This window comes from Ptychodera flava (assembly GCF_041260155.1).
Source record: "Ptychodera flava strain L36383 chromosome 23 unlocalized genomic scaffold, AS_Pfla_20210202 Scaffold_23__1_contigs__length_28996876_pilon, whole genome shotgun sequence".
NCBI lineage: Eukaryota > Metazoa > Hemichordata > Enteropneusta > Ptychoderidae > Ptychodera > Ptychodera flava.
Window position 1 is genome coordinate 10,514,409 of NW_027248277.1, and position 17,030 is coordinate 10,531,438.

At 38.8% G+C, this 17,030-nt stretch overlaps 2 protein-coding genes across 3 annotated transcripts in view; both read right to left on the bottom strand.

Moving 5' to 3' along the window:
- Positions 1-17,030, bottom strand: part of LOC139123931 (uncharacterized) — a 200,337-nt gene that overhangs the window by 160,779 nt on the left and 22,528 nt on the right. The window lies entirely within an intron of this gene.
- Positions 83-10,685, bottom strand: LOC139123930 (uncharacterized). 2 transcript variants are annotated; one of them, XR_011549796.1, is made up of 7 exons: positions 10,626-10,684; positions 4,581-4,645; positions 3,923-4,351; positions 3,134-3,514; positions 2,418-2,799; positions 1,791-1,916; positions 83-1,383 (listed from the first exon to the last, which is right to left on the bottom strand). XR_011549796.1 is itself a non-coding variant. In XM_070690078.1 (6 exons), the coding sequence occupies exons 1-5, from the start codon at positions 10,628-10,630 to the stop codon at positions 1,831-1,833; spliced, it is 966 nt and encodes a 321-aa protein (XP_070546179.1). In that variant the 5' UTR covers positions 10,631-10,685; the 3' UTR covers positions 90-1,383; positions 1,791-1,830. The 2 variants fall into 2 exon arrangements, 1 of the variants encoding a protein (XP_070546179.1); XM_070690078.1 differs by lacking the exon at positions 2,418-2,799 and having other exon boundaries at positions 90-1,383; positions 10,626-10,685.

A 17,030-nucleotide genomic window follows, 5' to 3' on the forward strand; every position in this document is an offset into this window, starting at 1 on the left:
TCTCTCCCCTCTCTCCTTCCCCCCTCTCTCTCTCTCACGCTCTCTCTCTATCATTCTTATAATAAATAAGTGCCATCGACGATAACTTAAAATGTATCACTTTTTATTAGCACAGCAACTGCAGCATGATTCAATCTAAACAAACATAGCAGAGTTTTTCATTTTTTGTCTCGAAATATTTTTTAAAAACGTCAAACCTTATTCAAATTTGTGTTCGAATCCAACGGATATTACTTTGCGTAAAACAGAACGACTCCAACAGTTCAAGTAGAAAGAAACAAAATACAGTCTACGACATAGTCCGTAACAAGACTAATGCCTGTTAACGTTGGCTAAAATGATGTTATTTTATACCAAAAGGGTGTCTCGAGTACGGAGTCACTCGACAAATGAGATAACCGCTACGATGTGTAACAATGTCCCATGTGACGTCATCCATAGCACTGTCATCGACACACACGAATTTGTCATTTTTCAGAACTGATTTTGGAGACGTTGGAGAATTGTTCACTCTTTACGTTGAATGAAGTATAAACACAAGGTGACGAATCAACTATAGAATGGTATAAATTTATATAAAAAATAAATCTACTTGTTAAATTTACCCGCGCATTTGATGATATAAAATAAGAAATGATACCAAAATTGTTAGTATTTACGGAGAGTTTTGTTCTCGGATAATGAATTCATTCGGAATGACATTGTTTTGAAATGCTATTTAAAGCCCCGATAGCTGCATATGTTTAATAACCGATCTCAAAATATCCTATTCAAAGAATATTCTTTGAATAAGACCCATTAGAGACTGAAAAGTGTATAATGCTGCCATGAGTGTTGAGGGTGGCATGTAAATTCAAAGGTTTTAACGTCATTTTAGATTTCCCGCCATTTTCAAAAACTAATCATATGACAGAGAAAATAAAGATTACACGGCAAAATGTTGGCCATCGTGTGTTGTGCATTCAAGTAAATGGCATCATGCTTGTTCTGTTATGATCACGATGTATATGTGCAGGAAATACTGTTTTTTTGTATTTTCCCGTGGGGCGCCATTTTATGGGTGCGGCACCCATTTATTATTAAACCTGTTAAAACGTGTAGTATGGTCCAAATCAGCGAGCAGTAACACTTCAGTACACGTCCTTCAGCAAGTACATTTAAACGAACCAAATCTTTTTGTAAATAAAATCATGAAAATAATGCCTAAAATTAGCAGCTATTGGGGCTTTATGAGTAGCATGGATGTGTTAAAAGATATGAAAGTTTAATTCGACACATAGCTCTGATGCACAAAGTGATTGTCCACATAACGCGACTTGAATATTAATTGGTTGAAATAGTTTCCGCAGGTATTCGAGGTATTTGTCCAATAAGTCTTTCCACCTGCAAGGAAAATAAGGGTGCAATATGTTAGAGATGTAAATTGATATTTAAACTCAAACGCGCCACCTGAGATCTCCTACTATGATAATGGCATACTTCAATAATCTTATCATCCGCCGTGGTTGTCGTTCTCGTCGTATCGTCATTACCGTCGTCGCTATCGTAATTCACCTTAGTGTAACATACTTTATGTTACTTAAGGACCGGGGGCAAAACCTAGCTTGGTTAGGATTTGGGTAAATAAGAGAAATTTACATATTGACAGTTCAGAAAATTCGGGGGGAGCAGCTTCCCCTCTCGTGCAGGCTAATGCTCTACAGTTAATGTAAATATCCGAATTGACAGGTATTTCGAAGATCCCTTTTCTTTAACCAAATTCCGGGATTCAAAAATGCCATGTAACTTACACAAAGATGTTTTCTGTTGAATCTTGAGAGTTGACAAAATTCAAGGTCTTGCTGCTACCAGTACAGCTACTGCCAGGATGGTTGTCAGCAGAGTGTTAGAAGATAGGATTCCAGATCCAGAGTCATCTTTGAAAGGAAATGAGAAAAAACTCAGTGGTAACAGCACGTCTATATGGGTAGTAGAGGATGACAGTGTGGTTCCTAAGTTTGGAGAGCAACCAGGAGTTAGTGCAGAGGTGAAAATTAATAAGGTTTATAGGGGACGCACTTTATGTTATTAACGCTACTTATTTGACGCATTTGTGTGATTTTAAAGCTACTGCGAAGTGCAAAGACGTAGGTTGGTTCATATTTGCCAAAGTTGAATGAGTGAAATTACAAACAAATAGTTGACCGGACCAATAGAAAGGCGGCGACTATCAAAGCAACGATTTTAAGGTTTATGTTCTGTCACTCATATTGTATAGCGAAAATCCATTTCTACCCAATGAAAATGTTATGGCTACAGGGGTAGATACAATGTGAGTTCAAAAACAAAGAATTCAATCGAAACCAGAAATTGGTGAGTGTTGATTAAGCGAAAGGTTAAACAAAATTACTACAACTACTAAATTGAATATAAGAGACCTTCACAGTTTATGTTTGTGCTGACATCACGGCAGTCTCTAGCGCCACCCGGTATGAGTTCGGCACACAGACGGTTGTACGACGAACACTGCGCCTCGTCGGCTGTGATACTTGCGGTTAACCGGTAGTCGCAGTTGAACCGTCCGCACCGGCGGCAACCGATATCGGAAATGTCACGCCGGCTACTGGAAACGAACTTGACTTCGTTGTTTCCGAAGTGTCCTGTATCAGGTAAGTATTGATGGCGGTGCATTCGACGGCAGCGGTGTGAGTGTTGGTCAGACCGATCGAGAAGCTAATATCGACGGCCTTTGCTGTTCCAATGTATAGCTAGACGGTGACGTAATGGTGAAACTGGCCGCGAGAATACCAGGCGCTGGATCTGATAGGATCAAGTGTCAAATACAGAAATCAAGAAAGGTAGAACATGGTGTAACGGACAAAACCGCGCCAAATTTCCAAGTTACACTGTGTTTTGTCGTTCAAGTACATTGTTTTACAAGTTGGACAGTCTATGTTAATGGCAGCCTCCGGTTGGCCGATTGCACTAACAGATATAGACCTATAGCAGTACCGCATCGCCATCGACACCGCTATCAACACATCATACAGAACAGAACGGCATAGAGTGGAAATGACGGCACCACTGTGTATGAACTCGTCATGTGTACCGTTTCATTCTATATGGAGTTGTGAAATAAGTGACAAATTCTTACCTGGGCAGTCTATCTTGTCGGTTATACTGAAGCACTCTATAGCATTGCCCGGGATGACTTGGGCACATTGATATTTGTACGAAGAACACTGCGCAGCGTCTGCCGTGATGCTAGCTGTCAAACCAGTTGTAGCGGTGCTTCCGTCTGTACTAGGGGCGATTGTGTGTGGAAAATTTGTCCCAGCCACTGGTACAGCGGTAGATTTCTTTGTCAGAGTTTCATCATCTGATAAATGTATGTTGATAGCTGTGCAGATGATGGAATTCGTGCTGTCTGCATTCGACAAACCGATGGAGAAAGTGAAGGCAACTGCGGTTTCAGTGTCGATTGTGTACGTTTCGGGTGCAGTAGCGGAGAAACTGTCGGCTTTAATACCTGGAGCTGAGCGAAAAAAGGGGAAATACATGTATCGCGTTATATTCTCGGCTAAATTTGAAGGTCTTCGTAATTTTTACGTATAACATTTTATTAATAATACTCCAAGCATTTACCTACATCTCTACATACAGATAATTTCCGGCAAAAACGTTAATTGGCAAATTTAGTAGGAAACACAGTCCTCCACCCCGTGGGTGGAGGACTGTGGTAGCAAGTAAAACTACACTGAACAATTTGAGTAAATATAGATATCCATTCTACAGAGTAATATCGTCCAGAAAAAAACCCCGCAATTTGCATAAATAAGCCAATTTGAAAATGATGAATGATGATCGCTAGCCTTGTACAACCCTAATACGTTTTGTAGCCGACACCATATTCAAAATATCGCATAAATGTTGATATAAATACCTGTACATTGTTTGGTTCCTGCGTGTGTACCGACAGTTGCACCGAATGGTAGGCACTTATCGTTATTGTCAGTAACACTATCACCTGTCGCAGTCAGCACCACACAGACGTGAGTGTAGTCACCACACTTGGCGGAGTCTATTGTAAGTTGAACGGCTTGATCTTTAATGAGATTTTTGTTGTCAGTTTCTCCGGTTGGAACAGCAATCGCTGGTGTGAAGTCCTTGGCTACTGGACTCGAAGTCTTAGCGGGTGTTCTATCTTCAAATTCTACGTTGTCGGTGAAGTAAACTTCCATCTTTGTAACGCTGCCACCAGTGCCCCCGGTCTCTGACAAACCGAGAGTGATGGTGATAGTCTGTGCACTGCCACCAACCATATACGTCACCGCGTTGGCGTTAGTAATTGACATGGATGCAACCGAGACATCTGTCAGGAAGAATAAATCCAATTAATAAGGCAAATTATTATGAACTTTGGCATTATGATGCAATACAAATGATATGGACATCAAATGATTTCGTCGAAAAAAGTATACATTGGAATTTATGATTTCTCTTACCAAAATATGTAATTATATAATGGAATGAATTGAATGTCCACTGTGACTAGCGCTGTTCTAGGAACATCCCTGTTCATTTCACTCTTGAAAACTTACCCTGGGCTATAGAGTTCATGCTTATGCCTAGGAGACAGAGTATTACCAGCGTCAGTTTGAGAGTCCTGAGAGATGAAAAATGAAAGAACAAATACCAGTTATTTAAGTCTCATAAAAAGAGTCGCGGGACGTATTGCCAGAAGTGAAGGGAGTGTTATAAAAAGAGTCCCCCATCTTGAATATCATTCTGTTATTCTTACTTCTGCATAAAGTTCAGTGATCAAGTTTGGACTAGTGAGCAATATGAATTAGCAGTACGGACCCTGAGGAATCAGGCATTCCAATACATGGTTGTTTGTCGGCCATTTAAGAGATCCTTGGCCATAAACACTTCTTAACTGCGAACGTTGATCAAAACAAGAAGTTTGCATCTTCTGATTAAATAGTATCTGTATTACTTTTAACTAATAGATCATTAGTGACTGAGAGGTTTTCTGAACCGATTTACATACAATATGATTACTTTATGGGGTTATTACGTAACTGGCAGAGACACAACACGTTGGCACTTCGGTTCCAAAAACGTTTCGCAAAAGTCAAGGCTGGAAAGTTTATTTTTCACTGTTTACCATCACAGACGATCAGTCTGTGCATTTCGTCTCTCTTTCACGTCATGGGTGTAGATTTAGACCAACATCGAGTCAAAATCAGGAGTTTTGCTGGTGGCAACCCAGAAAGACAAAGGAAACCAACAAAGATGGCCGCACTCGTCATACCATTACTCAACTGCCAGATGTCACTTGCCATAAGGCTTAAGACGCTGCCTGGTGGAACTTTTAGTCATAGCTGGCGACGTTGAACGAAACCCTGGCCACAAGTTAGATCTGCGAATTCTGGCGCAGATTTAGGAAAGGATCCAGCTACGAAAGGTGACATTGCATCTATCATGGAGAAACTCGACAAACTGATCACAGAATCGGAACATGTAAGTCAAAAGTTAGAATCACTCCACGGCAGAATGGATGGAATTGAGGATGATATCTCAGAATTACGGGAAGAATTACAACAAAATTCATCTAAACTGGCTAACTTGGAATCTAGCAATGGCACGATAGAGGAAATCAAGACGACACTAAATCAACTAAGGAAAGAAAATGAAAGTCTGAAGCAAGCAAATGACGATCTAGAAAACCGCAGCAGAAGAAACAATTTGGTTTTCTTCGGCGTTGAACAAGATGACCCAGCTGAAAATTGGAACGCCTCAGAGGAAAAAGTCAAGGATATTTTGAAAAATAACCTGGGTATAACTGAAGAAATAGAACTTGAACGTGCACACCGGATCATCAACGCACCGCAGATAAGGGGAGCTAAACCGATAATAGCTATGTTTGCAAAATTCAAAGACAAATCGAAAGTTCTATCGAAAGCCGCAAATCTGAAAGGCACTAGCATCAGTATCAGCGAAGATTTTTCAAGGCGCATTCGTAAGGTACGTTCAAGCTTGTTCGCTCTCCGAAAGTCGCTCAATGAAGAGAATCCGTCGCTGAAAATTCAAGTACGATACGACAAGCTAATCAGTACAGACACGCATGGCAAGAAAACAGTCTACATGTGAGATGAAAGCTTCTCCAGTAAATCAACGAGCACCATAGGGAGATGACCAACGCCCATTTCAGTCTATCTTGTCAATTTTGATATGGAACGGTAGAGGTCTGAAATCTAAAATAGGTAATGCTGATTTTGTTTCATTTTGTGCAAAATACGATGTTATAGGTTTGGTTGAAACGTTTTGTACGTCTAGAGATAAGATTGATTTCTTGAAAGACTATGACGTGTCACATTTTCCGCAACAAAACGCCACTCTAAAGGGCGTCCTAGTGGTGGCACTGCACTTTATGTCAAAAAATCTTTCATTGATAGAGTAAATAGAATCAAAAGTAATTTACAGAATTGTGTATTTGTACGTTTTGACAAGAGTTTGTTCCAATTTGGTAAAGATGTGATACTTGGATGTTGTTATTTTAAGCCAGATTGTAGTGTGGATAACTTAGTAGCTTTTGAAAACCAACTGGTTGAACTGTATAGTTTGAATCCAGACAGCTATTTTATCATTTGAGGTGATTTCAACGCCAGAACAGGCACAGAAAATGATTTCATTTTCGATGACTCCGTTGAGCATTTGCCCCTTGATGGTTCTTTTTACAAGCCTTCTCCTTTTCACATTCAAAGAAATTCCAAAGACCATGTTAAAGGGACAAAGTCGACGATTTTTCATGAATTTTGTTTAGTACGATATATTACTTATTTTGTTTGACACGTTGAAAGATACTGAATGAATGGGTGACCATGCATATATTCGTCCCCGGTTTTAAACACGATACATGAAACCATCGCGAAAATGAATTAATGGTCATGACCATTAATTCATTTTCGCGATTGTTTCATTTAATTTAAAAACACTTGGTCAAAAGCTGTCAATACACTAGCAAATCAAGCCGGTAAAGCGTTAAATATATTGTCAATTACCAGATGGAAAGTGCAGTATCTCACTTTTCACTCTCATTTTAAACTGTTCGGTGCAATGATTCTGCCGATTCTTTGTTATGGTTCAGAGATATGGGGTTTTCAGATTTACGATGCCATAGAAAAAAATACAGAGACTTTGGTGTAGAAAATTACTAAGTGTTGTAATTCAAACAGCAAATGAAGCTGTGACGTGATGTCGTAGATTGCCAATTTTCTTTCATACACTAAAACGTTGTATACATTATTGGGTGAAGCTTACCGAGATGTCTCCAGAAAGACTCCATAGACAAGCATATTTGATGTTGTACAACCTTGACTCCTTAGGCAGACATACATGGGCAGCATCCGTCAAACAAATTCTTTTTTCATATGGTTTTGGCCATGTTTGGCTTGCTCAAGAAGTTGGCAATAAAAACATTATTTTTACGGTTGTTGAAACCAGATTAGCGGATATCTTGAAGCAACAATGGAATGGTCTTTTATAATTGAAACTAAAAGCTGTACACAGTTTAAGAGTCTACTCGAACCAGAAAAATATCTTCATCTCAATTGTAATCGTTTTATTTTACAAAATTTTGCTTGCTTCCGCTGTTCATCTCTACCGCTTGCAATAGAGGAGGGAAGACGCAAGAACATTGACTCTCAAGCTAGAGTTTGTCAACTATGTTCTAATGGAAGTGTTGAAGATGAATATCATTTTTTACTAATTTGTCCTTTGTACAACCAGCTAAGAAAACAATATTTACCAGACGATGTAACTAGAGAACCTAACTTTTTAAAATTTTTGAAAGTAATGAGTGGAAAGGATTCTACAGATGTCTTAAACCTTTGTAATTTTGTGCACAAAGCCTTTCAAATGAGAGAAGATGTTTTAAAACTTTCAGATTAAGTTTCATGACTTTCATTGTAATTTAGAAGAAAGACCATGTATTTTGTGGTATTTTGTGTCAGCATTGGTGCTTCATATGTCCTGCTGTTTTTTCTCTTCCAATATTTGTGTATTTTGTATCAGTCATTTGATAAAACCCCGCTGTATATGGGCCGGAGGCCTTGAAATGCAAATAAATGTGCACATTTGTGCACGTGAAATGAAATGAACTACTTTTTAAAAGAGGGGAGATTGAAACGTTTAGTGAAGAGCCGTTATCGTCCATATCTGGGCACCTCTACACTTATACACATTATACACTTACTTATATGCAAATAAGCAGTCTCCTTATCTCGTGAGTCTCTTATCTGTTAGGTCTCGGCTTACCTCTCAGCAACGAGCGAGTTCTCCTATATAAGTCCAGAGGAAACACTGTCTTACCTCAATAATCCACAAAAATTATGACAATTACAGCAAGTGTATCATGTATACTCTACAAAAATGTTGACTTTGCACAAATATGACAAAAAAATATTATGTAGTGTACTAACCCAACCATCGCTATGATTATATTACAAGTGCTAATTTACAGTGACTGCCTTTCGTGTATCTATGATATGGCGTTTCAATTAGAACATGTAGTGACACGAACGACTGTCGAGCCGATTTTAAAGTTTTAAATGTTAAACTTTCTAAATCTTGTATTTTGTAATAACATCAATAATGTACGAATGCTTTGTGTTGAACCCATGATTAACTCAATTCACAAAACAATAGTATGTGAATGTTTTGCCATGCGTTGCATCAATGCTTCCCTCAAATCTGACAGAGTTATGTACAATTATAGAAAAGCTGATTTTAATCATTTAAATCAAACACTGGCTTGTATACCTTGGTGCATTTTAGAAGAAGAAAAAAAGATGTTGATGAGTGCTTCGATTGCTTTATGATCTATTTTTATCTGCAATGATTGCATCCCTAAAGTCAATGCAGGCAAACGAAAATTCCCTCCTTCGTATGACAGTGTTAGGCGCCTTATGCAACTCAAGTGTACATTTGTACACAGCAACGTAGCATGCGCCCAGTTCTGGGGACCACACTATAACAACGGTTGAACGGTAGTCACAGACCGAAACAAACGTCGAGAAATCGTTAAATGCGATAACTTGTCTGTCCACAGCATCAATTGCATGGGGAAACTTGAAGTCAGAGATTGCGAAATAAAGGGAAAGTTCCTCCGCCGCGGAAGAAAGCAGCACACATCGTTGTAGAGATAGACGTTGATGAGAACATAATACGGACTATTCATCGGTAACAAGAGCCTCTTGCGTTGTGAAGGACGAGCATTGCTCAGTGCTCCCCCGGGTTTTGTGACGAACTTTCCGATCCTATCACCTCCTCACCGATTCACTGATCGCGTGTCTTAAACTCCCGAGCACGAGTACTACAATCCGAACTACATTCAAGGGTTTGCTTACAGCGGCTATCTCGAACTGGTTTCCGATCGATCATTTCTCCGCGCCTTCAGATGATTCAAAGCAAAACGCCTGCTACCCCGACGCTGATTTCGGACAATTCCTCTATTGCTTGTCCTTGAATGAGATACTATAATAATTCGATTCTTCACACATGGGACGCTACTTACTTAATGAGAATATTCACGGTCTTGTTTGGAGGTTTCCAGTGAAGTACGATCGGATTGAATGAAAATACGATACAGAAAGTACTCGATGGCGTCTTTGTGTCATTAGATGGACATGGTTGTAGGAATCGAAATTAAGGAAAACGACTTGACGATCACTTAGTAGACTCGAAAACGTTCATATGATGCGGTGACCGTATGCATGCGTGCAATGTCCACAATTAGACGACGCTCAACTTACAAACCAAGGTTTTCGGAAAATCTTTGAAACTTGGATAAATCGTACGTATACATTTCCGAACCGCAAAAACAGTGCGACTCCGACATATAAACACTTTTCTACTTTGCCTAGAAAATCCTATTTTTACAATGACGTTATTTTAGTTATAACCTCACTTAGAGTAACACTACTGGTCCGATTACACAAAATCAGGTTAGAGACACAGTTCAGCAACACTAAAATTTAAGGTAATACGACTAGGAACTATTTTGATACAATTACATATGCTGAAGCATTAACGGAGTTCGTTAAAATATTTGTGACAGATTAAATCTTATATTGAACATGCAATTAGTTTTTCATAATATTTTTAAACATTTGATGCAATGAAGTCATAGAAAACAAGTAGATTTCCTTCAGTGTTATCCCTTTGCAATCTTAAAATATGGTTCTAAACGTATTGCAAGCAAAACTGTACTGGAAATGAGTTGACAATGCTTACCGGAAAACCAAACGATGCTTCCAGCAATCCATTAAATTGTACAACCCTCTTTGCAACTTTACATAATCGAGGCTATAATACCCGTTCTCTGTTCAGTCACTGATGTTTTTTCTGGTATACATTGCCAGTAGATATATTAGGAGAGAAATTCGTATCGTTGTATCATTCAGCTTTCTCTGATCTCTGAGTAAAATTGCCAGCACCTTGAAACCACCTTTCCGAAACACTGAATTCAACTGTACTATATGGTAAGAATACAATGAAAATAAAAGTGATCGATACCAAAGTTGGATGGAACTTCCATTCTTCTACAGATTTTTACCAAGTTTTTACCTGTTAAAACTTACCTCATTCTGTTGATGATTTCGTTGGCTCAATCAAGCAAGCACCAAACCAAACCCCGAATGAACAGTAGCACACCTACTTTGCACTTTTATAGGGCATTATTTGAAGTGCAATAACACCCTATCGCAAACTACAACCTAATTGGTCGACAGCCTATCACGTGCGTAGCAACGGATTTGTATTATGCATAAATTAAAGTTTGTTTTTCATACCAGGTAATTTCCTTATGAACCGACATTGAGCAAGATGAATGTAGGGGGGAGGGGTTTGTCAGGTAGCTTGCTCAACTTTGAAAGACACCTGTCATCGAATAAATGGGCTGGTTCACTTCGGTAAAAGTTAGTTATTTGCTTTGCTTTCACTCTACATTCCGAAACGTTTTCGGGTAAGCGGCTAAAATATGAAATAATTTATATTTTATTAGTTGACAATTTTCTCACTTAACATATTCATGCTTGTAACCATATGGTCACCATATGGTCCAATAGGTTATAAAATGACTGTTCAGAGAAGTATTTCATCTACTTCAAAAGTCGCCAGGACTTCGTCTGTGACAGACTGTCGTCAACGATGGACAATACGCGAGAAAAGTTCTGGTTTTCACTTGAAGAACTCAACAATTCCACCGACATAAAAAAATAAGTCACTACTTTTGCAATAGGGCCAAGTGGATTTTATAGAAAGCGCCAGATACACATGTAGAAATATCTGATAGACACAGACAAAAACTGCATAGATGAGCATATGCATCGCTTAGTGGGCGTTCCAGACTCATCAATGTTAAGGGCGATGACTGTCTGGAACGCCTACTCAGCGATGCTTGTGCTCTTCTGTTGCAATTTTTGCATCGTTGAGTAGGCCCACTCAAGTCAAAATTCCAGCAAAAGCACTAGAGAGGCGAAAGAAAAATGCCATATATGTTTACTCTTCTATTGCCAATACTAATTGTCTGGCTGTGAGTCAATAATTTCCCTCTGCAAAATCCCAAGTGAGTCGGCAGTACTTTTCTGTACCAGTCAGTGTATGGATGGTGCACATAATCTAATCAATGAAAAAGACAAATAAACGACACACAAATATTGCGGCCTTCACTACTCTGTCTTGAATATGTTGTTAATTGACAATGCTTATATCAAATCATAATCGTAATCACAAGACGCGTGTGTGACGAGCTTGCAAAATTGGGAACAAAAAAACTTTAGTTTACATTTTTTTGGCAGGTCGGTGTAACAGAATGATTGGGCAATATTAGGATAATACGGGTTGGTCTTATCACTCTCCTCTCTTATGCGAAGTTTAGGTGAGATTTAGTAAGATGAATGATGAACGTTTGATTCAGCGATTGGTTTCTCGGCTTGGGAAGACGACAAACCAATGACATGATGTATGAAGCGCCTGTCGGGTATGTTAAAGTATCATATTTGGCGGGGGAAATGTTCATTACATGAGCGTAATATTTACTTTCAAACGTCAGCGTCAACCCTTTATTAACAAAATCATACGTTTCAAGTTACTATGTCTGTCTTGGGCTCATTCAGTGTAAAGCTTTGCCCATACCCGGCCTACCTATCTATTTGAAAATGACAACACGCACCTAAAAAGAATATGTTGGTGTCAACTGGTAAAAATACGGCCAGGGTACGCTTTTGCTTATATTTACGATTTAACAGTGACTTAGGTGGCTTCATATCACTGTGGCAACCGTTTGCTTGGACTATTACAGACAGTCATACTGCAGGTTGGACGAGGAAAAATAAGGCATTTTTTCGAGCAGAGTTGATTGCAAAATGTATCGTAACGTGACATTAATGCAGAAGATACTTACGCGTAGATTGTATTCCCTTACCCATAGATTGTATTCCCATAACCATAGATTGTATTCCCATACCCATAGATTGTATTCCCATACCATTTCATTGGTGTTATTTTTAGAGGCAACCTTTCGTCGCCATGCCTATGACAAAACTCATATGAGCCCAAGGGCCTCCGTGTATTGAAGGTGTCCGCCAAACCATGTGACCCATCCATATGTCTTTTACAAACTGGAAAGTACCCAACTTAAGGCTGATGCGAGCAAAATTTCAGTTCAAATGGTGTATTGATTCTGGAGAAATAAATGTTGAACATTATTCAGTGGTTATAGGTTTTTCGCAAACCAATATGGCCGATTAAAAAAACCCAAACAAACACGTGACCAATCCAAATGTTTTTGGCAAGCTTGATCCTACTCTAGGTGGTGTGAAATGAGCAAATTTTCAGTTCAAATGGTGAGTTGTTTTTGAGTTAAGAGTTTTGTAGATTCAATTGGATTATATAACAATCAAATATGTCGGCCAAGCCACGTGACCAATCCAAATGTCTTCCACAAACGCAATAATGCTTACCCTAGTGATAAGATGAATGAAATGTCAGCTCAATGTGTGTTGTGTTCATGAGTTTACGATTTTGATTGATTAAACCGAATTTACAAAAAAAAAAAAAAAAAAAAAAAAAAAACAATATGGCGGCCAAATGACGTGACCGATCAAAATGCTTTTGGTAAATGTAATAGTACTCACAGTTGTGATGACATTTATAAAATTTCAAATAATAAATATTAAAGAACAGTGGACATGCTTGCTACACACCAAATTTCACATTGCTCAGAGCCCTGGGTAACAAGCTAAAGCTACTTTTAGATTTTCATTAAATCCAATGTGGCCGCTGGGTCACGTAACAAATAAATAATTTAAGTGTTAGGTGGACCACCTAACACTTGATCCTGATCACTGTGCCAAGTTTAGGAAGTGTACATGCAGCACTTTTCCAGAACCACAGCAGAACCAACAGGAGCCCAGTCGATAGGTTTATTTACCTAATAAAGCAAATTTTCCTTGATTTGCAGTACATTTTCGATTTTTAACATAAGATATGACACGTTTTGGTACAGAGTATGTCGAAAAATTTCAGAGAGCTCAGTGATAGTGATGTTTGCGATAATTTTGGAGTTATCTTATTATGACTGCATAGATATTCTGACAAGTAGACGCTTTAAGTTTGTGAACACTGCTGTGAAAAGGACATTTCAAATCTGCGAGTCAGTACATTTCTATGTCCCTAAGGTAAACTGTGCCTTTCAAAACTTCAATTTATAAATGAAATATCTGGGTTAAGATGAACACAAAGGATTTCCTACAGTTAGTTGGCGAGATTGCAACATATTTTATGGCTTCAATCGGCTATCAGGCACTGACAAATATTAATTTTAAACAACAGTGAGCATATTTATCGTTCTGATAGAATTCTCAAGTAACACTGATGATTAACGCCGAGGCATTGATCATTAAATAAAACTAAAACCAATGCAATGTAAAAGATAGAATTTAGACTCAAGATGTCGCCTACACAGCCCCGCAGCTAGACGTAGTGATGGTGTCAATGGCGATTTTGACTACCTTAATTAGACAAACTCACTTTCGTTCAAACAACGATCTAAAAGTGACAAGGTGTTGAACTGTTAAAGACACAATTGCCGAGACTTCACTTCAACAAACTCGACGCACGACTACAAGAGCGTCTTGGTTAGTACTTTGAGGCTATCTATGAGAAGTTGAAAAAACTTGAACTACTCTCTTTTCGGCCCGCAGAACTTAAAATTTGTGACTTATGTTTTCTCTGGTGGAGGGTCACAAAAACACGTGTTCTCCCGTGCGCCATAAAGCTGCGAATCATACCGATGTCCGTTATAGCTGTCAATATGTAAGCGATGGTAAGTGGCTGTGGATAATTAAAACACGCACACGGAAAATACAACTAATTGTGTTTGGCCTCAAAGTCTGCTTTCCCTAAACTTAAGTTTGGTAGTGCGAAAATCCAACTGAGCCTCATTCTGTTTCATCATACCAACAATAGGTGATGACATTACACATATACCGACGCTACGTACCCCCTCCACCCGCATATCCCTCGAAATCAGTACGACTCGGAACGTGTACTGTAAGACAACAAATAGCAAAAATACCCCATGTATACATATCATGTTTCTCCAACAACTGATGGATAATTGTTGTCGTTTAAATATCCAGAAATGTTCATTTTCTTTTGCTGCAAAAAGGCATTACTAAACACATCTATTAGGTCGCTGCAAGCTGCCGTGAGTAAATAGTTAACTACATTGAAGCCTTGCCAAGAGCCGATGTCAATTGTGTGCGTATGCATATATCCAACTCGACTGTCTGAGGAGTAGAAAAATACTGTGAATATATTGATAACTAAGTTGTGGTTTGTCTGCTCTTTTAGGCGCCGTATTCTGCAATCTTGACCGACTTCACGGTGTTGCCCTTCGAATTATCTTATGAACAAATTGACACTGCTCAATTGCAAACAAAATTACAGTTTGTCAACGCGATTACTTCCGACAAGCGTAAGTGTTAACAGCGTTTATCCAGAAGATTAGGACAGATTTCTAGATATATAAACTTCGCTGAAATATTAGGATATCACGTATTTCTACATTTGAATTCACGAGAGAGAGAGGAGAGAGAGAGAGAGAGAGAGAGAGAGAGAGAGAGAGAGAGAGAGAGAGAGAGAGAGAGAGGAGAGAGAGAGTTCAACATCATATTTCTGTACAGTGACTCTAGCTGTGAATAACAGTGCATGTTCCACGTCCTATTTGACTCAGAACAAAGTATCACACAGATACGGTTCATGCTTTGGATTTTCAGGAATCATTCGGGTATAAACAAAGGAAACCACAATCTACCATCTTCAAGCTAATTGCAAAGACGTTTGCGACAAACATTTTTATAAATATGTAAGTGTTCAAAGAACATTTCAACATATGTCTGTCTACTACAGGATGTGTCTCTAAATGCCGTGATCTAATCATGCTGTCGTTAAGGTAGTAGTAGGGACCATCGTGCAAATTTTGGTACTAGAAAAAACAAATTACAAACGATTTGGCGATATTTGAAATTAAACATGGCCACCATCCCTGGGTTAACTCTACCGAGAAATGTTTCTTACACCAAGGGCTTTAAAATGTACTCTCACAAGTGGTAGATCAGGCAGGCCGCTTTGTCGTAGCCAGGTTGCAGATCACTAATGATCTAGTGAAATGACCCGATTAATATATCTCTATGAGAAATTTACTCTGCTCATAAATCGTAATAGATTGTCAGGGGTGAGTATCCCATCGAAATGGTGTCATAGATTTAAGTGTGTGTGCTTAATTCAGCACGATACTTGAAAATCTGCTCTGATATAGTAAAAGAATGTGACGTTTCGTTGAAGGACACGCTTGCGATGATTGCATTTATAACGTGATTGTAAATATTTATTAGAATTATAAAGTACACTTCACCGTTTTTAATTTTAGGGAAATTTAGAGACTTAAAATTTGTAAATTCTTCACTTCAGATAACACTTGTTGAACCGTTTTAAACTTGTGTATAAAAGTAAATTCTCGATGATTTTGTTTTCAATATGAAAAAAATATACAAGGAGCTACCGTTTTTATCTCAGTACATTTGACAAATTTGTATCCCGGTTGAAATTTACGGGGTGACAAACCCTATGTTTACTATCACCATAAAATGAATATCCAGTTTAAAATTTAAATCTCCGAGATGTATAGTACCTGTTCCTAGCCGAACGGTAAGATGTCAGCAATACTGTCAACGCGACCCTGGGAGGCTGAGAGGCAAGGTGGGGAGTACACAGCAGACAGACTTCTTACACGCATAGCAACTGTCACCCGAGGCATTTTGACAAGTCGTCTATTAAATTTGCAATTTGCTTGCACGCCTTCTCGCTGTAGACGGATTGTACTCCGGAGCATCATCAGCCTTGTTGCCGCATAAACAAAACATATTTCTGACGATGTAGCGCATCACCGCTTGTGAAGAATAACATAGGCTTCACTGGAGGACTGAGAAAAACTAAAAAAGCCTAAGCAAGATCAAAAATACATGAAGTGCGCTTTCAACAATAAGGCAAATTAGAATGCGGTCTTTCTCTATATATGACGTATCGGGTATTTTGCAATGAAGCACACAGTGACCTCCGCGTGACTCCAGAGCAATAAATCTTCGCATTATTTGCTGTGTTAAGTAGATTTTCTGTCACCACACATTGATGAGCACTATGTGCACAATAGCGGCAGGCTAGAGGGAAAGTGTCCTCGAGTATTAACTAAATAAATATTTGTTTCGCCGATGCCTGGAAACCGGAGACAAACTGAAGGAGAGGCTTTAACTTTTTTCTTCCGTATGTGAATATTGAAAAGAAATAAGGTCACTAAACCTACTGCTTCTGTGACCTTTTCTCAGTGGCCTATCAAAGGCATCGCGTTGCTAGAAAACACAGAGGGCTAGTGCCAGCCTTTTAAATCCAATTTGAGTATTCCCTTACAGACACTTTCATGATTT